Source organism: Capra hircus, chromosome 4 (genome assembly GCF_001704415.2).
Source record: "Capra hircus breed San Clemente chromosome 4, ASM170441v1, whole genome shotgun sequence".
Lineage (NCBI taxonomy): Eukaryota > Metazoa > Chordata > Mammalia > Artiodactyla > Bovidae > Capra > Capra hircus.
The window spans coordinates 39,507,581-39,534,206 of NC_030811.1; the positions used below are offsets into that span (position 1 = coordinate 39,507,581).

At 37.8% G+C, this 26,626-nt stretch overlaps 1 protein-coding gene across 3 annotated transcripts in view; it reads left to right on the forward strand.

Moving 5' to 3' along the window:
- Window positions 1-26,626, forward strand: part of SUGCT (succinyl-CoA:glutarate-CoA transferase) — a 777,817-nt gene that overhangs the window by 265,239 nt on the left and 485,952 nt on the right. For all 3 annotated transcript variants that reach the window (XM_005679346.3, XM_013963404.2, XM_018046996.1), the window contains one exon: window positions 19,697-19,768. In XM_005679346.3, coding sequence (XP_005679403.1) covers window positions 19,697-19,768 — 72 coding nt within the window. The remainder of the gene's footprint in view (window positions 1-19,696; window positions 19,769-26,626) is intronic.

A 26,626-nucleotide genomic window follows, 5' to 3' on the forward strand; every position in this document is an offset into this window, starting at 1 on the left:
ACTCCAGAAAGACAGAAGACATTTCATTTCTGTTAGCCCTCTCATTTCTCCCTTTATCCATAAGATCATAAACTTTTATGCTGGACTTTTGAGAGTATATTGTTCATATTTGTCTCCCCATGCCTAATATATTATTCAGAAGTTATGATAGGTGAATATTAGACACCTACTGAATGAATGAATGTTGGTGGCTTGAATAAATATTCTGGGACAAACAATAACATTAACTTTTGGATGTTTTGTGGCATGTGCTGAATGCTCTTTTGATTTTCTTCATAAGAACACCTATTTGATCAAATAAAATCTATGAAATTCTTTATAAATTATAATATGCTCTGCTAAAAGAAGGCCTTGTCACTAATTTTATTATTATCTTGGGAACCTGGAAAAAGCACACCCTCTGAGTAAGGACCCAAGTCTAGGAGTAAGGACAGTACTGAAATAGACCAACCGTAACAAAGCCAATTCTTGATGAGATCAATGTGAGCTTTCAAGTAATTCAGCATGCCTGTCAAAACTCAACAGAAGCATTGCAGAATTTTATAGGAAATTAACATAATCCAGAGCTTTTGAAATGTAAGCTTTATAATGTTTAGCAGATACATTTGTAGATATGTGAAAAAGCTGGAAAAAATGACTGATAAGAAAGATAAAAAATAATCAACTGAATCAGACACAGAGATGATCCAAAAACTGGAATGAATAGACAGGGGCTTCTGTTTGCTGTCCTGTGGATCTTGTGGAATAGTATTGGGTTAACCAAAAAGTTCATTCAGGTTTTCCTGTAACATCTTGTTGAAAAACCGAACAAATTTTTGGCTAACCCAAATAGCACACCACCCAGCTCTCTCTCTCTCTCTTTTTTTCCCTCAGCGTCCCTCAGAGTATACTGTATCCTGTAAGTTCTCTGAGACAAGTGAGATGGAAACCTTGTCCCTCAGGCAGCCTCTTGAAAATCCTACACATTGGATGTACATTTTGGTCTTCTTTTTTGCTCTCTGGTAGGAAGGCAATGGCAACCCACTCCAGTACTCTTGCCTGGAAAATCCCATGGATGGAGGAGCCTGGTAGGCTGCAGTCCATGAGGTCATGAAGAGTCAGACATGACTGAGTGACTTCACTTTCACTTTTCACTTTCATGCATTAGAGAAGGAAATGGCAACCCACTCCAGTGTTCTTGCCTGGAGAATCCCAGGGATGGGGGAGCCTGGTGGGCTGCTGTCTACGGGGTCACACAGAATCGGACACTACTGAAGCGACTTAGCAGCAGTAGCAGTAGCAGCAGGAAGCCAGCAGCTGGGAGATTTTTCCCAATAATGATGCAATGGGGGGAGGGGTATAGAAAATGAGTGGCACAAATTTTCTTATTGGCTTTGATGTGGCTGGTTTCACACTCACCTGGGGACCTGAGATTCAAGAGCCTCTTAATCATTTTCTGAATTTCTTACAAAGGGAATTGTTCTATACATTGCTGTTGGGGGAAGAGGGTCTGGGGCTTCCTATTCTGCCATCTTGTTGATGTCATCCCACATCCCACCTAATAAGATCTTAGTGATTCATCCCTATTACTGCTTTATTAATTATTATTATTAATAATGGTGTTTTATAATTAATAATAGTGTTTTACACTCACTCATATATATTAATAGTGTTTTATAATAGTGTTTTAGATTCATATATATATTTTTTGTCTCACTATTCCCTTTTGTTTCTCATTCTTTCTAGGTTTTAATTTTCTTCTTTATAAAGCATATTTTTAAAGAAATTGCATTGGCGAGGATCTGGTGGTAATAAACTCTCTGACTTTATTAGTCTGAAAATGACATTATTTCAAGATTATTCTTTAAGAATATTTCAGTTAGGTATGAAATCCTATGTTGACATAGTTTCTATATCTCAGCACTATCCTCTGACTTCTATTATTGCTCTAGAGGTTTGTGCTACCAGTATAAATGACATTGTTAAAAATGGCAGATAACCTCTTAGATGATTTTAATATCCTTACTCTTTTTATATCCTTCAGTTTTATTCTGGTTTATTTAGATGTAAATTTCTTCTTATTTATCCCATTTGTGATCCATTGAGCTTACAGAATTAATTCTGGATATTTCTCAGACATTATTTTTTCATACATAGCTTTTCCCACATTTTCTTTATTCTTTGTACCTATAACTCCATTTTTAATTTTAACCTCCTTGTCTCTTGCTATCATTTTTATATTTTTGATCTCTTCTCTATATGCTGAATTCTGACTAGTTTTTAAAAACCTCTATTCCTGGCAACAATACTCCTTTCAGGTTTCAGATAAGCTCTGTAACCTGCCCATGCATACTAAGTTACCTTAGTTGTGTCCGACTCTTTGCAGCCACATGGACTATAGCCTTTGTCCCTGAGATTCTCTGGCAAGAAAACTGGAGTAGGTTGCCATCTAGGAGATCTCCAGGAGATCTTTCTGACCTAGGGATTGAACCCATGTCTCTTACTTTTCCAGCATTCGCAAGTAGATTCTTTACCACTAGCACCACCTGGGGAGCCCATAATCTGTTCATTGAGTTTTGAATTTTAATAACATTTTTATTTTTAAAAACTCTATCTTGTTCTTTAAAAGATGTACCCTTTATTGAGAGTAAGTTATACTTTTTTTCACGTTTGAATCTATCCCTCATTCAAAACTTATTTTAGCCATAGTTATTTTATATTTTTAATTTAGAAACACTACTAGTTGAATATCTTGTGATTCTGATTCTGGTCTTTATTGTTTCTGCTAACTCCTGCTCATGGAAACTTATTTTCTTGTATATTGTGTATGTTGGATTGTGGACTCAAAGATAATTGGGCTATCTCAGTGTAAATCCCTTTCAGTTTAGCTTGAGGGAGTCCTTCTAAGTTGGGTTTGTATTTACTTCTTGCATAGCATCCTAAGGGACCTAATGTAAAGCAGAGGGCATTTTTTGGCTTTTGCTATTCAGACCCTACCCATAGATTTGAACTGCTTTAGGGAAAAACCGGGAGAAGAAAATGGCAACCCACTCCAGTATTCTTGCCTGGAGAATCCCATGGACGAAGGGGCCCGGTAGGCTACGGTCCATGGGGTTGCTAAGAGTCAGACATGACTGAGCGACTTCACTTTCACTTTTCACTTTCATGCATTGGAGAAGAAAATGGCAACCCACTCTAGTGTTCTTGGCTGGAGAATCTCAGGGATAGAGGAGCCTAGCGGGCTGCTGTTATGGGTTCGCACAGAGTCGAACATGACTGAGGCGAATTAGCAGAAACAGCAGGGGAAAACCATGATTCACATTATACAGAAAAGTCTTTTTTTCTCCTATCTTTTCTCATGAAATAGATCTTTCTTATTTACACTTTTACTAATAGAGTAGCCTTTTATGTTTTCCAACTTTATGATGGTGTAACCAACTTTGAAAAATTTAGGATGAGTTTGGAAGTGGGTCAGTGTTACAGAGAGGATTCCTGTAGAAGTCATGGTTGAATATCTGGGAGTGAGTGAGGTCACAGAGTTGAAGGAGAAGAAGGAGAGGGTGACTGAGGAGAAAGGCACAGCAATCCCACAGAGTAAGAGGAATTGGGATTGGAAGGAAATAAGGCTGTATAGTTTCTTTCCAGGGTAAAACAGGAGAATGTGGTTGGGGGCGAGGCAAGGAAATAAAAAAAAAAGTGAGGACTTTGAGGGGACTTCCCTAGGGTCCACTGGTTAAGACTCTGTACTTCCACTGCAGGGGACACTGGTTCCATTCCTGGTTGGGGAACATTTTGTGGAACTAGGATCCTGCATGCTGAACAGTATGGCAAACATGTAAAAATTTTTTAAAAAGTGAAGACTTTGAGAAAAAAATGTTGTGATTAAGATGTCATTTGAGAGTAGTTTTCGTGAAGTGCTGAATGGGAATCATCCAGGCATAAAAGGGAGAAATGAATGAATGGTAGGGAATGGAAGCAGAGAGCAAAATAGTTTGTCATATACAGTTAGGTAATTAAAAACTGATTATTAATTTAACAGTGTGTGGAGAGAAGTTCCTGAAGAATTTAAATTATTTGGTCTTTGCAAATGTCATTCTTTGCTCAGAACACCTGATAAATAAGATTTTATGATCATTTAAAAAAAAAACACCCTATCTAAATGATTCAATTCAGTTCAGTCACTCAGTTGTGTCCAACTCTTTGAGACCCCATGGACTGCAGCACACCAGGCTTCCCTGTCCATCACCAACTCCTGGAGTTTACTCAAACTCATGTCCATTGAGTTGGTGATGCCATCCAACCATTTCATCCTCTCTTGTCCCCTTCTCCTCCTGCCTTCAATCTTTCCCAGCATCAGGGTCTTTTCCAATGAGTCAGTTCTTCACATCAGGTGGCCAAAGTTTTGGAGTTTCAGCTTCAGCATCAGTCCTTCCAATGAATATTCAGGACTGATTTCCTTTAAGATTGACTGGTTTGATTAGCTATCATATTTTAAAAAATAGAACTTTGTTAGATGGAAAATATAGATTAAGGTAAAATAAATCAGCATTTTTTGGTGTTTAGCCAAAGCCTTCATTTAGAGCCTTGTATAAAATTGCAAACATAGTTTATTTTTGAGGAAATAATATTAAATCAGGTTTTAAATAAAGCAGTTAATAAAGCAGTGTTAGTGATACTAACACTGAAGAAAATGAAAGATTATACTCTATAGATTCTTCTGGATGTAAGTAGGGTCCTTGCTCCTATATAGGTCAATCAGTTTGCCCTGCTTTCTTCAAACTTTTCTGTGGAACAGTCTTCTGGGAGGAATTAATTGGTGTTCTTACCAAAAAATATTTCATCATCAAACTAATTTGGGAAACCCTTTTTTTTTTAAAAATTCCAGGTCCCTTTTGGAGTTTCATAAATTTTCTAGTACTTTAAGGATTTTGAAAATTAGGATAAAAAAGCTGTTGAACTTTCATTTTCCAAACTTATTTGAGTGAAGAGAAGTTTTGTGTGTGTGGTGTGGAGAGAGAAAAAGAGAGGGAAGATTGTTATTAACATACTATGGAATAGGGCTTTTTGAAACTAATTTGGGAAATGCTGGCTTAAAATCTTCAGTTTTAAGAAAAACTTTTTTTCAAATAAATATCAGTTCAGTTCAGTCACTCAGTCGTGTCTGACTCTTAAGGTCCGCCTAATATGTCAGACCCTGTGCAAAGCAAATAGATCATAAGTCTATAAGATATAGACCCAGCCTTCTTTTTTTTTTTTTTTAAAGTCTTTATTGAATCTGTTACAATATTGCTTCTGTTTTATGTTTTGTTTTTTTGGCCTCAGGGCATGTGGAATCTTAGGTCCCTGACCAGGGATTGAACCCGAACCCCCTGCATTGGAAGGTGAACTCCCAACCACTGGACCTCCAGGGAAATCCCTTGACTGGGCCTTCTTGCTCATTGCTTCCCTCAAACTCCATTATGCAAGAAAACTCTAGTCGTATACTGACCCTGAGCTTGCATCATATAGCACAGTTTAAGAGATCTAGGATTAAATCTTTTTGGTTCTATAGAGCAGAAATGCAGTCAAACTAACTGATAAACAGGGATGGTGTTTTGATGATGGTTATTCTAACTGGTATGGGGTGATATTTCATTGTAGTTTTGAATTGCATTTCTCTAATAATGAACGACGGTGAGCATCTTTTCATGTGTTATTAGCTGCCTGTATGTCTATTTTGGAAAAATGCCTGTTAAGTTTCCTGACCATTTATCGATTGGGTTGTTTGTTTTTCTGGTATTGAGTTGTATGAGCTGTTTTTATATTTTGGAAATTAATCTTTTGCCAGTTGTTTCATTTGCTATTATCTTCTCCCATTTTGAGGGTTTTTTTTTTCACCTTGCTTATAGTTTCCTTGGCTATGTAAAAGCTTTTAAGTTTAATTAGCTTGCACTTGTTTATTTCTGTTTTTATTTCCAGTACTCTAGGGGGTGGATCATAAAGGATCCTGCTGTGATTTATGTTACAAAGTGTTCTGCCTATGTTTTCCTCTAAGAGTTTTATTTAGTGTCTGGTCTTACATATAACCCAACAATTCCACTATTGGGCATATACCCTGAGAGAACCGTGATTGAAAAACACACACGTACTCCATTGTTTATTGCAGCACTATTTACAATAGCTAGGACATGAAAGCAACCTGGATATCCATGGAGAGATAATGGATAAAGAAGCTGTGGTACATATATAAAGGGAATATCACTCAGCCATAAAAAGGAATGCATTTGAATCAGTTCTAATGATGTGGATGTCCCTAGAGCCTATTATACAGATTGAAGTGAGTCATAAAGAGAAAAACAAATATTATTTTATTAATGTATATAAATATATGTATATGAAAGCTAAAAAGATGATACTGAAGAACCTATTTGCAGGGCAGAAATGGAGATGCAGACACAGAGAACTGACTTGTGGACATGGGGGTGAGGTGAAGGAGAGGGTGGGATGAACAGAGAGAGTAGCATGGAAACATACACTTTCATACAAAAAACTGATAGCCAGTGGGAATTTGCTGTATGACTCAGGGAGCTCAAACCAGGGCTCTGTGACAACCTAGAGGGGTGGGAGATTCAAGAGGGAGGGCACATATGTATACCCACGGCTGACTCATGTTGATGTATGGCAGCAACCAACACAGTCAGTTCAGTTCAGTCGCTCAGTCGTGTCCGACTCTTTGCGACCCCATGAATCGCAGCACGCCAGGCTCCCTGTCCATCACTAACTCCTGGAGTTCACTCAGATTCACGTCCATCGAGTCAGTGATGCCATCCAGCCATCTCATCCTCTGTCATCCCCTTCTCCTCCTGCCCCCAATCACTCCCAGCATCAGAGTCTTTTCCAATGAGTCAACTCTTCGCATGAGGTGGCCAAAGTACTGGAATTTCAGCTTTAGCATCATTCCTTCCAAAGAAATCAACACAATATTGTAAAACAATTATCCTTCAATTAAAAATAAAGGAAAAAAAAAGATAAAAAAAGGATGGGGGTGGATAAGGGGAGGCTGTTTTAAGCTACAGAAATTTTGCAGAAACACAAGTGTAGTCTCATTTCATGAGAATCAAGATGCCATCAGGCACATGGCAGTTGCTTGGTCCCTGTCTGTTTCTTTTGTATCAGTTCAGTCACTCAGGTCCAACTCTTTGTGACCCCATGGACCACAGCACGCCAGGCTTCCCTGTCAATCACCAACTCCTGGAGTTTACTCAGACTCATGTCCATCGAGTCAGTGATGCCATCCAACTATCTCATCCTCTGTTGTCCTTTTCTCCTCCTGCCTTCAATCTTTTTCAGCATCAGGGTCTTTTCCAGTGAGTCAGTTCTTCGCATCAGATGGCCAAAGTTTTGGAGTTTCAGCTTCAGCATCAGTCCTTCCAGTGAATATTCAGGACTGATTTCCTTTAGGATGGACTGGTTGGATCTCCTTGCAGTCCAAGGGACTCTCAAGAGTCTTCAACACCACAGTTCAAAAGCATCAATTCTTCGGTGCTTAGCCTTCTTTATAGTCCAACTCTCACATCGATACATGACTACTGGGAAAACCATAGCTTTGACTAGACAGACCTTTGTTGGTGAATAGTTTAGTCTAAATGAATAGTTTAGTCTTTTGTCTAAGTTTTAGTCTTTCTGAGGTTTTCTTACTTAACTTAAGCCTAATAGGGTTATTCCAGCTGCACTTGCACATGGCTTTTGAATTTTTAAGCTGATGTAATTGATTCCTGCTTGGTGAGTCTATTGGCTGGCTTGTGAGTGATATCTGCATAATTCTAGTCAACTAGGGATGAGGAACAGTCAGTCACACCATGTACAGTGCCACTTCTTCAGGAGGGTTGGGGTGGAGTGGAAATTAAACATATTTAATGTCACTGGTATGAAGAATTTTAATGTTTGAGAACATAGGCAGTAATAAATTATTTCCAGCATATTCAATTATGCCTAAAAATTCTTAACTAGCTCCCACCTTTATTTGCAGAGTATGAATCCCGGAGGAACTAAAATAAATTAATTATTCAAACAGAGAAATAAACTCTAAAATAAAACAGAATCTCTTGTTACCCTTGACCTTTTAGCTAATATGACCTATTGGCAGAGGTCATCGAAATATCAAGTATCTTTTCTTAAGTGGTTATGGAGTTGAGAAAAGAATTATTGCTTTCGTCACCTGTTGACATACTGGAAGGGCTACTGAGATTTTTTTCAGATTGTTTTGGAAGAATGCTCCTAATGACTCTTGTGTTAGATTACTTTGGTAATCTTCCTCATTGGTTTAAATTTTGATGCAAAAGAACCTTGCATAATGCTCCCATGATCTCAGTTGTGGTGTATGTGCCCATGTTAGTGAATCCAACTCTTTTCAGTCACCAATGATTGAAACAATAATGTGCAGAATAATATTCGGAGTGCATATTTTTTTTTCTTCTGAGTATGTCATGCAATGGAAATAGTTGAAATATTGATACTTCAATTCTCTTGTAGTTCAGCATGACTCTCTCTGCTGAACAAGGCTAAAGGCTCATTTTCCCTGCTTCTTATATCCACATGCAGTCAGCGTCTACAGACCTTTCCATCTGAAAGATGGAAAGATTCAGGCTTCACTTCATTTCCAGATTCATGAGGACTTGAGATAAGTAATTAATCCATGCTCAGTTCTGAATTTTGCCTTCTGATTTTTAGTTTCCTAGGGAGAGAATTCACTGATCATTTATTCTTCAAGGATTCCAGCCTCTGATACAGTTATTTCTTACTGTATAGTAGCAATTCATCATTCTGGTCTCTACCTTAATCTCACAGGCATGATAGATGGCCTGAGTTAGGCTCCCAGGTCCTGATCACCCAAGAGAAGGAAGGAGTCCTTTAAAGAATGGGTTCAGACCCTGGAAGGTAACCGTCTCACTAGGATCTTACCAGCTCCTTGCAGCCTACCACCTTTTCCATCACTTGCCTTAGAGATATCTGTAAATACATAAGATGGAGCCTTCCCTAAAGCTTTTTCTGACCCTGCAGTTGACTTGTTTTAGATACTTGCTCATCCCATGAGGACGACATATCACTTGTTCCTGTGAGTCAGCTGGACCTTACCATAAGTGCTTAGTCTTTACTGAATAAATTGAGTAGCCATTAGTTCTTCCCATAATCTTTGAGCCAAGCCCAAAGATGTTTTGAGAATCTGTATTCTTTAGATTCTAGAACCCATTTTATACTTGAATGGAAAATAAATTTTACTTCCAGTTAATGTTCAACTATTCAGTTCAGTTCAGTTCAGTTGCTCAGTCGTGTCCGACTCTTTGCGACCCCATGAATGGCAGCACGCCAGGCCTCCCTGTCCATCACCAACTCCCAGAGTTCAACTGTTAGGTAGTAGCTATCTGGGGTATTTGCTGAAAAGAACAGTTAAGGCTGATCCTATATGCTTAAAGACAGAGTGCCAGAGTTACATAGCAACATCTGCCATAGGTACCTGATTAGGGTGATGATGATAACTTGATGGTTGGAGAAAGTAGAAGTGTGAGTGAATCCTGAATGGTCCTGCCCTACGGAGAGATGCTGGGAGATTTCTCTGCACCATCCTACATGACAACAACTTCCTTGCCTCCAAATACCACAATGCATTAAGAAATCCTTGGCTTTGAGCATTAAGGAGATAAAGGAAGACATCTTTCAGACAAATAAATGGACCTGACAATGGAAGGACTGTCTTATGAATGGGCTAAATTTTGACCACAGTAAAATGAGTAAGTAATTAATTAGTAGGACTAAACCTTTCATTGTTCCAACTACAGGATATATATGGAATTCTTATTGGAATTATATTCTCCATCTCTCCTTAAACTTATCTTCACCCATAAATTTAGACAGTAATCTGTGAAGAAGGAAGTTTGTTTTGGGGATCAATTCTTAGTATGTTTGCCATTCTCAGTGAGTTCTCGTCTGTTCCCCCCCCCACTTTATTTATTTATTTTTTTTGGAGGCTAATTACTTTATAATATTATATTGGTTTTGTCATACATTGACATGAATCCACCACGGGTGTACATGTGTTTCCCATCCTGAACCCCCCTCCCACCTCCCTCCCCATCCCATCCCTCTGGGTCATCCCAGTGCACCAGCCCCGAGCACCCTGTATCATGCATTGAGCCTGGACTGGTGATCCGTTTCACATATGATAATATACATGTTTCAATGCCATTCTCCCAAACCATCCCACTCTCGCCCTCTCCCACAGAGTCCAAAAGACTGTTGTATACATCTGTGTCTCTTTTGCTGTCTCGCATACAGGGTTATCGTTACCATCTTTCTAAATTCCATATATATGCGTTAGTATACTGTATTGGTGTCTTTCTTTCTGGCTTACTTCACTCTGTATAATAGGCTCCAGTTTCATCCTCCTCATTAGAACTGATTCAAATGTATTCTTTTTAATGGATGAGTAATACTCCATTGTGTATGTGTACCACAGCTTTGTTATCCATTCATCTGCTGATGGACATCTAGGTTGCTTCCATGTCCTGGCTATTATAAACAGTGCTGCGATGAACATTGGGGTACATGTGCCTCTTTCAATTCTGGTTTCCTCGGTGTGTATGCTTAGCAGTGGGATTGCTGAGTCGTATGGCAGTTCTATTTCCAGTTTTTTAAGGAATCTGCACACTGTTCTCCATAGTGGCTGTACTACTTTGTATTCCCACCAACAGTGTAAGAGGGTTCCCTTTTCTCAACACCCTTTCCAGCATTTATTGCTTGTAGACTTTTGGATTGCAGCCATTTTGACTGGTGTGAAATGGTACCTCATTGTGGTTTTGATTTGCATTTCTCTAATAATGAGTGATGTTGAGCATCTTTTCATGTGTTTGTTAGCCATCTGTATGTCTTCTTTGAAGAAATATCTGTTTAGTTCTTTGGCCCATTTTTTGATTGGGTCATTTATTTTTCTGGAATTGAGCTGTAGGAGTTGCTTGTATATTTTTGAGATTAATTCTTTGTCAATTGCTGTGTTTGCTATTATTTTCTCCCATTCTGAAGGCTGTTTTTTCACCTTGCTTATAGTTTCCTTTGTTGTGCAAAAGCTTTTAAGTTTAATTAGATCCCATTTGTTTATTTTTGCTTCTATTTCCAATATTCTGGGAGATGGGTCATAGAGGATCCTGCTGTGATTTATGTTGAAGAGTGTTTTGCCTATGTTTTCCTCTAGGAGTTTTATAGCTTCTGGCCTTATGTTTAGATCTTTAATCCATTTTGTGTTTATTTTTGTGTATGGTGTTAGAAAGTGTTCTAGTTTCATTCTTTTACAAGTGGTTGACCAGTTTTCCCAGCACCGCTTGTTAAAAAGATTGTCTTTTCTCCATTGTATATTCTTACCTCCTTTGTCAAAGATAAGGTGTCCATAGGTGTGTAGATTTATCTCTGGGCTTTCTATTTTGCTCCATTGATCTATATTTCTGTCTTTGTGCCAGTTCCATACTGTCTTGATGACTGTGGCTTTGTAGTAGAGCCTGAAGTCAGGCAGGTTGATTCCTCCAGTTCCATTCTTCTTTGTCAAGATTGCTTTGGCTATTTGAGGTTTTTTTTGTGTTTCCATACAAATCTTGAAATTATTTGTTCTAGTTCTGTGAAAAATACCTTTGGTAGCTTGATAGGGATTACATTGAATCTATAGATTACTTTGGGTAGAAAACTTTAACTGTTTGCAGAGGACATGATTCTATACATAGAAAACCCTAAAGACTCCACCAGAAAATTACTAGAGCTAATTAATAAGTATAGTAAAGTTGTTGCAGAATATAAAATCAACACACAGAAATCCCTTGCATTCCTATATACTAACAATGAGGAAACAGAAAGAGAAATTAAGGAAATAATTCCATTCACCATTGCAACAAAAAGAATAAAATACTTAGGAATATATCTACCTAAAGAAACAAAAGACCTATATATAGAAAACTGTAGACCACTGGTGAAAGAAATCAAAGAGGACACTGATAGATGGAAAAATATACCGTTTTCATGATCAGAAGAATCAATATAGTGAAAAAGAGTTCTCATCTTTGGGTCACTGACACTTTCTCATCTTTCCTACCTCATGCTTCCCAGTTCTGCCAGCAAGCCTTCTGTATAGCTTCTAGTATTTGTTGAATTGCTTACTTTGCTCTGATCCAACATAATACATCAGCCTTTTTTAGAAACTTTGTTTTTTATCAGAGTATAGTTGATACACAATGTTGTTACAGTTTCAGGTGGGCAGTAAAGTGATTCAATTATACATATACATGTATCTATTCTTTTTCAAATTCTTTTCCCATTTAAGTTGTTACATAACATTGAGCCGAGTTCCCTGTGGAATACAATAGGTCTTTGTTGGTTATCCATTTTAATTATTGCACTGGGTACATGTCAATCACAAACTCTCTTAACTATCTGCTCCCCCTAACTCCTCTCTTCCAGTAACATATTTGTTTTAAGTCCTTGAGTCTGTTTCTGTTTTGTTAGTACGTTCATTTGTATCATTTCTTTTTAGATTCCACATATAAGCGACATCATACAGTATTTCTTACATCACTCATAATGACAATCAGTGCATCAGCCTTGATTTGACAAAATGTGTTAATCTCTTGTTATGCCAGATGTTGTCCTTGGTGCGTGGGGTAACTGCAGCAGGTTCTAAGTTCTTATCTGCCAGCCAGACTCCTGTGCTCACTTAGAGGTCACTGTCTTTGCTTCATGTGTCTTTGTTCAGAGGCTTGGGCTTCTGCTTTTGCCTATATTCTCTGAGGATTTTATCTAGTTAACTACCAGGGTGCTATCCCTCTACCCTGGGACTTGCTTTCACAACTTGTCATGTGGGAATTTGGAGGCAAGTCTCTGCGCCTCATTCCCATAAATGCAGCCTCTGCCTATAAATCTCAGGAACTGACTACCTACTAAAGGACTTTCAAGAATTTAGTTCAGTTCAGTTGTTAGTAGTGTCCGACTCTTTGCAACCCCACGGACTGCAGCACGCCAGCTTCCCTGTCCATCATCAACTCCTGGAGCTTCCTCAAACTCATGTCCATCGAGTTGTGATGCCATCCAACCATCTCATCCTCTGTTTCAAGAATTTGTCCAAATTTCTTACTCCATTTCCTGACTATACCCCTATACTTCATCTGGCTGAATGTTTCCCTCAGCCATGCTTATCCAAACTTTCTATATTCTAGACTGAAATTCCACTGTTAACTAGATCTATACCCTAGTGTCTCTTGAGGTATAGTGGGCAGGTCTAATATCGGTCTTTCCAGTAATGCCAACCTTCTGTGTGCCCTGTTTTATCATTGATAAATCTTGAGATATGATGGACTTAAAGTATGTTTGGAAAACCTTATTAATAATCTACCCTGTTATCTACTTTACAATAATATTCTTATTGAGGTTTAGTTAATATTCTGCTCTAGTTTATCTTTTTGCTTGAAGGTGAAATGTCATAATGACAGCCTGAATAAAGTTGCAGTCTATGATAAGTGTCTATGATAAGACTTTTAACATGTCTTAGGTTAGTGTAGGCTCATTGATAGATATGGTATTTTCAAGGGTGGTATATAACTAGTACAAAACTTTATTTGTTGTAACATGTTTGGGGTAAAACAAAGAGTATTTGAAAAAGGCTCAACATAGTCAAGGAATGTTTTACCTTGAAGTGTTCCTGAAAAATCAATATGGATTCTTGTCCAGAATTTTTTGCCACTTTCCATTAAATAGGAGGTGCTTTTGGCAGGTTAGTCCAAACAGTCTTGCTTGAGATTGTTTATAACACAGGCAATTCAGAATCATCAGTTTCTCATGCATAGCTTCCAGGAAAAATAACACCATGTGCCATTGTACATTATGTCCAGGATACATGATGGCTGCCTTCTTGAAGAACAGCAAGCTTTCCCTATAAAGGACTTCTAAGAAAAATAATACCTACTGATAATTTGTGAAGATAAAAAACACGACCGTTTCCATTTCCTTTCTTGCCCCTGACTCCATATCTAGTATCAGAAACTGAGTGATTGAAAATCCTAAATTTATTTTATTTAAAATAGGATTTAATTGATTTGAAGGACCTCAAGGAACATTCAGATTTCCTATGGAATTGGAAAATCCTGACCTGGATCTGGGGTTGCAGGAAATCAGTATGTTGCAATCAGCAATATTGCTTTCAAAGTGGTTCTAGAATTCAAGACAATGTAGAAATGAGTGTGTTCAAAATGGTTTATTCCCCATGAAAAAAATGTGTAGACACATAGGTGAAATTAGGGGCTTCTGGCCTCCTTTATCACTTGTTGCAGAGTTCCATCCCATAGGACATTGTTCTTGAGCTGTAAGCATCCGAGGCCTCCTTGCATCTGGCTCAGCCAGCTCTAGTGCCATAAGGTGAGCTGAACTGTTAGTGGTAGGAAATAGTGCTCTAAATTTGTCACAGTGTACTAGCACAGACCCAAAGTCAGTAACTGCTTGACATTCCAGAAAACATTCTCATGGCAATGAGTTCAACTCCATGGAATGTCTTTTTCCAGTGGATGATGAGGTCATTTTGCAATGGTTACCTTTTCGGGAAGAAAATCTTGTGAAAACTTAAGTAGCTCCAGGAGGGTTTGAAGTTTGTGTTCTTGTTTTTGAAGTAGACACACCACTAACTGTATGTACCTTTTTTAGATCAGAGAAAATACTGACACATCAATACGGTAGTTTGAGGCTTCAGTTCTTTACAAGAGAAACATCCCAGCCATGAATGTTTGCAGCGCAGTCTGCTGCTCTTATTTAGTTTACCCTGTGATAGAAAATTTGCTGGAGGTGTGTGTACATAGTATGTGGTCATTTATCTTGCCTGGTATAGAGAGTGAGGCAACCAAGGAGATGAAGAGAGAGTTTGCAAAGTAGATAAGAGTCCAGAAATCAAGATCTAAAGGCTTAGAATGTACAGGATGTTCTTTTTATGTGCCAACCAGCATTATTAGTAGCTATTTAATAATAATGATATTTATTGAGTCTTTACCTTTTATCAGAAATTATTCTATGCACCTCACACTGTGACTCTAACCTCACACTGAAACTTCTTTGCTCCAGTAATCACTGACTGAGGCATTTTATATTTTGACTATCCATAGTCTCCTGTCTTCCACCTTGCATTCAACTACTCACCATATTATGGGCAGTCTTTGACTTAATCAGGATTTCTTATCCACTGACACCTCTCATATGCCCTATTCATAACTTCCTCCCATCGTCACCATTTTTAGGTATTTGTTACAGCAGTATCCCACTTCTCAGTACCAATTTCTAAGTCCATTTGGGTTACTATAACAGAATACCATAGACAGGGTGGCTGAAACAGCAGGCATTTTTTTATTACAATTCTCAAGGCTAGGAAATCCAGGATCAAGATGCTGACATATTAGATGTCTTGTGAGGGCCTACTTCCTGTTTCAGAAATGGCTGTGTTCTTATTACTAATACCATCACATTGGGGAGTTAGGATTTCAACAACTGAATTTGAGGAGGATACTGGAGTAGGTTGCCATTTCCTTCTCCAGAGAGCATTCATTTTACAGCAAGATATATTCCTCTAAAAGTTCTTATTTAAAATATATTTATTAAATACTGTAACAGTAATAACATGGGACAAATAATTATTTAAAGAATTGATAATCTTCTTGCTATTGTGGTTCAATCACTAGGTCACGTCCTACTTCTTTGCAACCCCATGGACTGCATCGTGCCAGGCTCCCCTGTCCTTTACTATCCCCCAGAGTTTGCTCAAACTCATGTCCACTGAGTTGGTGATGCCATCCAACCATCTCATCCTCTGTTGCCGTCTTCTTCTCCTACCTTCAATCTTCCCAGCATCAGGATCTTTTCCAATGAGTCAACTCTTTGCATCAGGTGACCAAAGTGTTGAAGCCTTAGCTTCAGCATCAGTCCTTCCAATGAATATTCAGGACTGATTTCCTTTAGGACTGACTGGTTTGATCTCTTTGCTGTTCAAAGGACTCTCAAGAGTCTTCACCAGCACCACAATTTGAAAGCAACAGTTCTTCAGTGCTCAGCCTTCTTTATGGTCCAACTCTCACATCTGTGCTTTTGACTGTATGGACCTTTGTAGGCAAAGTGATGTCTCTGCTTTTTATTAAGCTGTCTACTTTTGTCATAACTTTTCTTCCAAGGAACAAGCATTTTTTTTAAAATTTCATGACTGCAGTTACCATATGCAGTGGTTTTGGAGCCCAAGAAAATAAAAATTTTCACTGTTTCCACTTTACCCCATCTATTTGCCATGAAGTGATGGACTGGGTGCCGTGATCTTAGGATTTTGAATGTTGAGTTATAAGCCAGCTTTTTTACTCTCTTCTTTCATCCTCATCAAAAGGCTCTTTGGTTCCTCTTCTCTTTTCATCTTTAGAGTGGTATCATTTGCATATCTGAAGTTGTTGATGTTTCTCCTGGCAGTCTTGATTCCAGCTTGTGAATCATCCAGCCTGGGATTTCACATGATGCTCGAAGTTAAATAAGCAAGTTGGCAGTATAGCCTTGATGTACTCATTTCCCAATCTTCATCCTAATAAATCTACTTGCTGAGCCTTAGTCTAATTATATTCTGGTGGCTGAGCTGCTAGGGCTTCCCAGGTGGCGTTAGTGCTAAAGAACCCACCTGCCAATGAGGGAGACATGAGACGTGCGTTTGATCCCTGGGTTGGGAAGATCCCCTGGAGGAGGGCATGGCAACCTACTCCAGTACTCTTGGCTGGAGAACCCCATGGACAGAGGAGCCTGGCAGGCTATACAGTCCATGGTGTTGCAAAGATTTGGACACGACTGAAGAGACTTAGCAGGCAAGCACGCATGCACAGCTGAGCTGTTACTTGGTATTTACTTTCCAGTGATTATTAATTAGTTATCACTGCTTAAAATTTAAAATATATGTATTGGTAAAAATATATTTCATGTTATGGTTCAGAATTAAGGAAGAAACAGCCATTTCTTTATTAATTGAAAGAAAATGAACCCTCTCCTATAATATGTAAACTTGTACATGTCACTGATCCAAAATTTTGGAAACCTTACTTCCCATTATACTTGTTAACACACGTTGTTACTTCATATTACTTATCTACTTCCCAACTCACTTTTCCCTCATAAAAAAAGCAAGCAAACAAACAACCTGTATAACTTCATAATTATGAATGGTTACATCTCTGCTCAAAATCCTCATCCTCCACTCATAGCTCTTTTGCAGACTTCCTTTCTGTAGCTTAAGAAACACTAATGCATTAGGTATGGCACTAATTTTGCTTTTGCCTGGTGGATAAGGGAATATAAACATTTAAAATAGTTCATGTAATATCTTGGTGGCATTGATTTACAAATCTAGCAAAAATGTAAACAGGAAAAAAACCTCGATTATAGTGTTCTGAGATCCCTTTTAGCCACAACCCTATTATATGGAAGCAATCATCTGAGTGATTTATTAACATTTTATAACCATTTATTAATTGCCTCATATTCTTCAGATGCCATGAAGTAGGAAGAATAAAAGAAAAAAAAATACAGTCTACCAACTCCAGTCTACTTATACTGTGCAACAGAACTTTCTGTGATGATAGAAATGTTCTCTATCTGGACTGTCTCCTGTGGTAGCCACTAGCTACATGTGGCTATTGAATGCTTCATGTGTAGCTAGAATGTTGGTAGAAGTGAACTATTAATTTTTCTTAAAAACAGCTTTACTGACATATAATATACATACACTAAAATTCACCCACTGAAACTGTACAATTCAGTGGTTTTTAGTACATTCATAGCGTTGTACAGCCTTTACCATAATCAACTTTAGAATATTTTCATTGCTCCAATAAGAAAGCCGTTACTTGTGTAGTCACTTTCCACATTTCCCAAACTTCTTCAGCCCCAGACATCCACTAATCTTTCTAGTCTCCATGGATTTGCTGATTTTGGTCATTTCCAATAAGTGGAATCACAATTTGTATTCTTTTGTGACTGGCTGATTTAATTTTAGTTTATTTAAATTTAATACTTACATGTGGCTAGTGGCTACCATAAGAAACAAGTAATACAGATACTTAAGTAATGATGATGTTTAAGTAACGTTGAGGTTTAGAAGGTAATCCTGTAAAGGGCGGTGGGGGGGGGGCGTGTGAAAAACATCAGAGAGGTTAGAGATAAATGCAGACAGAGCCTAGAGATGAGACAGTTTCCTGAAAGAGGGAATGGTACCAACTAATACAGTGGTATAAGAAAGAATTGTTTCAGTGATAGGATAGGAATCCTGATGACAAAGGGCATTGTAATGTGGTGGGTGGTTGGTGAAGAAGTGGCATTTTTATATTATTTAGAGATGGAGGAAGGGAACAATTTCAAGAAAGCTTGAGAGGTATGTCAGTACTGGTACAAATTTTATTTTGTTTCTAATATTTTTAGTATTAGCATTATCTTCTATGTAGGCAGAAGAAAAAGATCCAGTGGAAATGAAGACATAAAAGATGATTGAGCAGGGTTCTGAAGGATGTGAATGAGTACAGGTAGTACTAAGGTCATTAGCCTAGGAATAAGCCCTGACAGGAAAGACAGATGTTATCTTTCTCAGAGGTGGGCATAAGTGAAGAAAAAATAGGTGAAGATGCAGAACAAGTTTTACATAGAAAGAGAGAAAACTAAAGAAACTCATTTACTCAGAGAAAATGGGAATAAGGCCTTCTGAGGGTAAAGTTTGGTTCCCCTGATCATCACTGATCCAGTGTGTAGAAGTGAGTTCTGATAAGTACTTAAGAGGGGCTTGAACTATGAGAAGTATCAATTATTTACATATATCTGGCTTCCCAAATGAACATGTCTCTTAAAAGGAAAACACTTTCTCAGGTGCATAAAGCCACATGGGGTCCAGTGATCTAGATTTGTCATTTTTCACTTACTAGGAAGTGAAAATTACCCAAAAGTTTGTATCTGAGATTTTCGAAGACAAACTATAGCGCCATTACTCATCTTCCTTCCACCCCATTCTCCTTTCTTTTCTCCTCCTTTCCTTCCTTTTCCCCATCTGTTCTTCTTAGACTTTGTAGAAAACAATGTGCTATATCATTCTCCTTGCCCTACATGAAAAATTGGAAATAAAACACAAAACTGGGAATATTCAACATTAATCGACAGTGGCTCAGACGGTAAAGCGTCTGCCTGCCATGCGGGAGACCTGCGTTCAGTTCCTGGGTCGGGAAGTGTTCCTCTGGAGAAGGAAATGGCAATCCACTCCAGCACTCTTGCCTGGAAAATCCCATGGATGGAGGAGCCTGATAGGCTACAGTCCATGGGGTCACAAAGAGTCAGACACAACTGAGTGACTTCACTTTCATAGTGAATATAGAATTTAATATTATGAATTATAATAAACCTCCAGTATTTTCTTTACTATTCTAAGTTACTCATTTTTCCTCCCTTCTCCAATGTTATAACAATTGATGGATGAGACAGGAATTGCTTTGAGAACCTCAAATAACAGCTATACAAATATAATAGAAAAATATACTAATTAGTTGATATTGATTTAATTAATATTAGTTTAGAACAAGGTTTATATATAAATTTTGAGTAATTAAAGCTACTTTTGTGGTATTCTCAATGTATAAAATTATATACTTATGTATGTGTTTATTAATTTTAGGCTTTTAAAACCAAGGATGGATATCTTGTAGTTGGAGCAGGAAATAACCAACAGTTTGCAGCTGTGTGCAAGGTAATCTGTAATATTTGGACTAATTTGGAATGGGTAGATAATATATACAACAATTCATTTTGCACAAAGCCAGGAAAATTCAATTTTGCCTAGAGGAGTGTTGTGAAATCTATACTAAACTCAAGACTCCCTGTGTTAGCACCTTAAAGCATGCCCTTTTTATGTTTACAATGGTATGAACAGAGTCCAACTTAACACTCTGGGTTTTTTTTGTTATTTTGTAAAATTGAGGTATATAACTATTTTTAAGTGAAGAATCATAGTAGCTTAAATTATGTTAAAACCTGACCTGTCTACCAGTCCAAACAAAAAAGGAAAAAAAGACATTTAAAAGGGTTTTTTAACACCAGGATTTTTTTTTTTTCTGAGAAGAAGAAAGGAACAGAAGAACTAGGAGATGACCAGAAAACAACAAAATGGCACTAAGTACATACCTATCAATAATTATTTTAAATGTAAATGGACTAAGTTTACCATCAAAAGACATGGACTAAATAAGTTGATTAAAAACAAAAGACCTGCAAGAGTTTCGCTTCAAGTATAAGGACACACACAGACTGAAAGTGGAGGTATGTAAAAAAAATATTTAGTGCAAATAGAAGCCAGAACAAAGCTGTGGTAGCAATACTTACATCCAACAAAAGAGACTTTAAAACAAAAACTGTGATAAGAGACAAAGAAGGGCATTGCGTACTGATTAAGGGATCAATCCAATAAGAGTGTGTACTATTTGTATACTTATGCACCCAACATGAAAAAGTGAAAGTGAAAGTTGCTCAGTTGTGTCCAACTCTTTGCGACCCCATGGACTATACAGTCCATGGAATTCTCCAGGCCACATGGGAACACCTAAATATATAAAGCAAATATTTACAGACCTAAAGGGAGAACCAGACAGCAGTACAGTAGTAATAGGGGACTTTACTACTCTGCTTACCTCAATGGACAGATCATCCAGACAGATAATCAATAAGTAAACACTGGTCTTAAATTAGACCAGATTGACCAAACAGATTTATAGAGAACAGTCTATCCAAAAGCAATAGAATGCACATTCTTTCTCAAGTGCCCATGGAACATATTCCAGAATAAATCATATGTTAGGTTATAAAACAAGTCTTAATACATTTAAAAATATTGAAATCATATTAGGTATCTTTTATGACCACAATACTATGAAACTAGAAACCAATTACAAGAAGACAACTGGAAAAGCACAGATATGTGGAGATTAAACAACATGTTACTATAAAAATGACTGGTATCAATGAAGAAATAAAAAGAGAAAACAAAACAAAACCTTGAGGGCTTCCTTGGTGGCTCTTTGGTAAAGAATCTGCCTTCCAATGCAAGAGACACAGTTCAATCCCTGATCCAGGAAGATCCCACATGCTGTGGAGCAACTAAGCCTGTGGGCCATAACTACTGAGCCTGTGCTTTAGAGCCCAGGAGCTGCAAGTACTGAGCTCATGTGCAGCAGCTACTGAAGCCTGCGTGTCCTAGAGCCCATGCTCTGCAACAAGAGAAGCCACTGCAATGAGAAGCCTGCACTCTGCAACTGGAGAGTAGCCCCCACTCTCCACAACTAGAGAAAAGCTCATGCAGCAACCGAGACCCAGCACAGCCAAAAATCAATGCACGTAAGACACTTCAGTCAGGTCCAACTCTTTGTCACCCTATGGACTGTAGCCTGCTAGGCTCCTCTGTCCATGGGATTCTCCAAGAATACTGGAGTGGGTTACCATTTCCTCCTCCAGGGGATCTTCCCGACCCAGGGATTGAATGCGTGTCTCTTGTGTCTCCTGCATTGGCAGGCAGGTTCTTTACCACTAGCACCACCTGGGAAGCCCAAAATGTACCCCAAATTATGAAAAAATACCTTGAGACAAATGAAAATGGAAATACAACATACCAAAACTTATAAAGTGTAGCGAAAGCAGTTCTAAGAGGGAAGTTAATAGTAATAAAATGGGTACCTCAAGAAATAACAAAAAACTTGAAGAAACAACCTATATTTACAACTCAAGGAACTAGAAAAAGAATAAGCAAAGCCCAAAATTTGTAGAAGGAAGGGAAGAACAAAAGCAGAGTAGAAATAGAGTGAGAAGACAATAGAAAAGATCAGTGAAACCAAGCAAAGGCAACAAAAGCAAAAATAAACAAGTGGAACTATATCAACATAAAGAGATTCTGTATAGCAAGGGAAATCATTAATGAAATGAAAATGCAACCTACTGAATGAGAGAAAATATTTGTAAATCATATATCTGATAAGAGGTTAATATCCAAAATAGGTAAGAATTTATATGTCTCAATAGGAAAAAATATCACACAATCCAATTAAAAAATGGGCAGAAGTTCTTAATAGACCATTTTCTAAAGAAGACGTATAGATGGCTAATAGGTACATGTAAAGATGCTCAGTGGGAGAGAGACAATAAATAAAACTCCAAAATGATCCATGGTTAATTAAGTGCCATGCAGAGACTCAAAATAGACTACTGTGTTAAAATAGTGACTGGATTGTCAGGGGAAAGTCTTTTTTGAAGAAATAACCTTAAGATGAGATCTGAGTGATACTCATAATGTAATAGTGATAAGATTTTTCAATATAAATATTAACATAAAATGTTTGTAATACTAATATAAACATAGTACTCAAAATTCACAAAACAGCCTGGAAGTATTCCATAGTGCTAATACAGACTATATGGCTTAGTGGTAAAGGATCCACCTGGCAGTGCAGGAGACAGGGTTTGATCCCTGGGTTGGAAAGATCCTCTGAAGTAGGAAATGGAAACCACTCTAGTATTCTTGCCTGGAAAATTCCATGGACAGAGCAGCCTGGTGTGCTACAGTCCGTGAGGCCACAAAGAGTTGGACACAACCAAGCATGCTTGCTTGCATGTATGCCAGGATAAAAGTGGGTTTTTCTTTGTTTTTTTCTACTTCTATGAAGTGGTAAAATACAAAAATATGTTTAGCTGTTGTCCCCAATTCCTTACACAGAATTCCTAAAAAATTCCTGAGTTTTGAAAGTGTCCCTTGTTTTTCATAATAAGCCCCTTTCAATCACATCTGAGTTTATCCTGCTGAGGTAACTTAGGATGGGGCCTCTAGATGGGATGGGTTGGTCACCAGAAAGACCAACTGATCAGAGGGTTGGAACTTTCAGCCCCACCTACCAACCTCCAGTAAGAGGGGAGAGGACTGGGGAGACTGAGCTCTGTGTAGACCCTTGAACTGTAAGGTTCAGAGAGCTTCTGATGAAGACATCAAGGTGGTGGGAGGGTGGTGGAGCATGGAAGCTCTGCACTCTCCTACCTCTGTGCATCTCTTCCATTTGGCCTTTGTAATAAACCAGTAGCAGTAAGTGAAAAAAAAAAAAAAAAAGATGCTCAGTGTCTTGACTCATCAGGGAAATGCCAATTAAAACCATGAGATCTTACCTCACACTTGTCCAGAATGGCTATTATATAAAAAAAAAAAAGAAAAACAAATGTTGGTAAGGATGTGGAGAAAAGGGAACCTTTGTGCACTGTGGATGGGATTGTAAATTGGTGTCGCCCCTATGGAAAATATTTAAAAATAGAACTACCATATGACCCAGCAGTTTCACTTATAGGTATATATCTGAAGAAAATGACAACACTAACTTGAAAATATGCATGCACTCCTGTGTTCATTGCAGCATTATTTATGATAGCTAGGATATGGACGGAAAAAGGACTTTTTAATACCAGGATTTTTTTCTCTTCTTTCTTTTTCTGTTTTAATCTCCACAAGATCTAATTAGCCCCGAATATAATTGATCTACTATCAATGTATTTACCACTAGAAAATTTGTTCTTCAAAGTAGCCTTTGTTTAATAAGTACCTTTCTACAAAATTCATGTTTTAACTTTTTAGCAATTGTCATGTTAAAAATGTTGCTCCTACATAAGATCTAAATAAAAATAAAGGTCTTGGAATCAGTAAAATTGAAAATATTCTCAATTTTTAGCATTGTTTAGATAATGTTTTTATCTGATGTTTTTACTATTTATCCAATCTCTGGTTTTTTGTTTTTATTTAAGGTTTTAGTTCTCAGTTCACTTTTTAGAGTTCTAATCCCAGGCAATAATCTAGTTTATATATATATATGTATGTATGTATATGTAAATTTCAATTTTTCTTACATGTAGGGAAAGGCCTTACCTGTTGAGGATTTTTTTTCTGGTTGGGAAAGTTTTTGAATTTGTACTAACCATACTACCGTGAGCTTTTAGTTTTATTAAAGATGGCTGTGAATTCCCTGGAGGAGTCTTATTTATTGCAGTTAACTTATTATGTACAAAAATTATTTATTACTGTGCCTCTTTCATATGAGAGGTTAACGAGCACAGCTAAAAACCACAGCAAAGGGGTGGGAAGTATCACAGAGAAGGTGACAAATGGAGATAGTTCCTATTGCAGGAAGGGTTGGAGGTAGGAAAGAGGAGAGCTTTTATAATGGTGACTCTGAGTAAGTGTAGAGAAAATTGATTCAAACATTTGATCTGGGATCAAAGAACCTTTGTTATGAATGGTCAATGTTAAAAATATAAAACATACGGAAGCTGTTGCCTGTGAAGTCATTTGCGTACTCTGGCTGCAGAGATGTAAAAGCCAGTTCATCACTATAAACGAGGACAGATTTTTTTTCCTGGGCCATATGTTTTGGAGTTTTCTCTCTCCAGAATCAGGATGGGGAGGGGGTAGAAATTACTGGTTGACATATTCTTCACTGTTGAAAATAACTGCACTGAATTCTTTTTATTTTTGATTCATTACTGCTGATCAGTTTGAAACTTTTGAACTTCCTCATAAATATCCATAAGAACTTTTTTTTGGAAGAAGATTTTTATTTCAAAGCAGAATATTTACCATAAGTTTTAGTACTAAAATATGACTTATTGTTATGGTGTGTTATGACACATTTTTTAAAAAAGAGAATAGCAGAGAGGGCCTTGGAGAATGGCATACTTGACCTTGTTTTTACCATATGTGAGTAGGAATGATAATCCCTGTTATGAGCCATTAAGGCAGCATCTATAAAACTCTTTGGGATCCTCAGAAGAAAAGTTTTATGTGTATAGCATTTTTATTTTATCTACATCATTTACTAGGGATCTTGAGCAAACATTGCAATCTGATTGACTTTTTCACCTTCATAATTATATCCTTACATGTAAACTTGTCCTAAAAACCTTTTCTGTTAAGGGGAAAAAAATCACTTTTCTTTATTTGATTCAAGATTCTCCCCCATCCCATTTATACTGAGTGAGTTTTTCTAAGTTTTTTTTTTTTTTAATTCAACTCTTTTTATTACTGAGGGTGTTATAATTCAGTCTGGCCTTATAGAATATGAGGATCCAATGTGATGACAATTTTGATCCCTATCAAAATTATTCTTTTGCCAAGTAAGGTTCATCATGAAAGATAGGGCAGCTCTACCTCTGGGGAGAAATGTGGCAATATTGTTTGCGATGAATGAGTAGAATTTACTTATGCCAGCTCTCTTTTGAAAAGAGAATTTGATATACTGGTTGGTTAATACTTCTTGGGGAGGGCCCTATTAGAATGCTGTTATTGTCAGGGATTAGAGGGGAGTAAGAGCCTTGGGTTCAGGGGATTGGGGTTCAGAAAATTTCCTGTATATAAACTGAACCTTGGCTTATAACAAATCCTATTTTATGTCCCTTAACGTGATACAGAAGAGCAGGGAATGTGAGCATATGTAAGCTATTTTAAGCTGATTGATGCCAACACTAATGGGTATTCCTATTTGAAATACACTGACATCCTTTTAAAAGTCACATAGACTGAAGGTTTCTTTAGTTGGAGTCAATAATCATTGGTTCTCAACTTTTGCATGCATAGGAGATCTCCTTGAGCCCCTTCCCCAAAGATTTTGACAAAGTATGTGAGGTGGGGCACAGGAAACTTGAATTTTAATAAGCACTATAGTTGATTTTATAGCAGGTGGTCTGAGGATATTATAATTCTAGGGCATTCTGTGAGTCTTGAAACCAGTCAGGTGATCTCTGGCAAGGTCATTTTTGCTAAGCATCTGTGTCCTCATGATTAAATGAAGATTATGACATGTAACTGCACTAATATATAACTTTGGGGGTTCTAGAAGAGATTAGGTAAGTAAGACAGTACAGTCCCTTGCTCAAAATATGAACTTAATAAATGACCTTTCTAGTATGACTTAATTAGTATACAGATTCTGGTTGTGGGTAAAATGGAGTTAGCACATTTCTCCCTGTCTCATTCACTTGACACAGTGATAAAACCTGTACAGAATGCATGGAACATCTATACGAGGACTTTGAAAAGTAATCAGTAGCAGGAAAATTAGTAAAGAATACCAGAATTTTGAAATAGCTCTAAACTGGCAGTAGGTTTACCAGTTTCCCCCTCTGATTATTCCTTTACATGAACACAGCCTGAAATCTGGATGTGGGAACGGGGGGACAGAGCTGACTTCCAGGAGATGCCCTTATTCCTGGTGCAACAAGCATGAAAGTGAGCTCTAATGTCAGGGAGACATTTTTTCCCTCTTCCTCATTTCCTCACAACCCAGCCTCCAAGCAGTCCTATAGTGGCAGCAGCAGATGAGCAGGAGCCAGAACTCTGAGGAAGGGGACCTTTCCTATTTATTGCTGGGCTGTGATTCCAAAAGGCAGGGGTGAATCCTTGATGCATTTTTCCTCTGTCCTCCCACTGATTGGCCTCTGCCCTGGAACTATGCTGAGGAGTGGGGTAACCAGAGGGAAGCCCTGAGGAACTGGAAAGAGGTTGCCAAGGTGGAAAAGCTTTAGAAAGTGATCT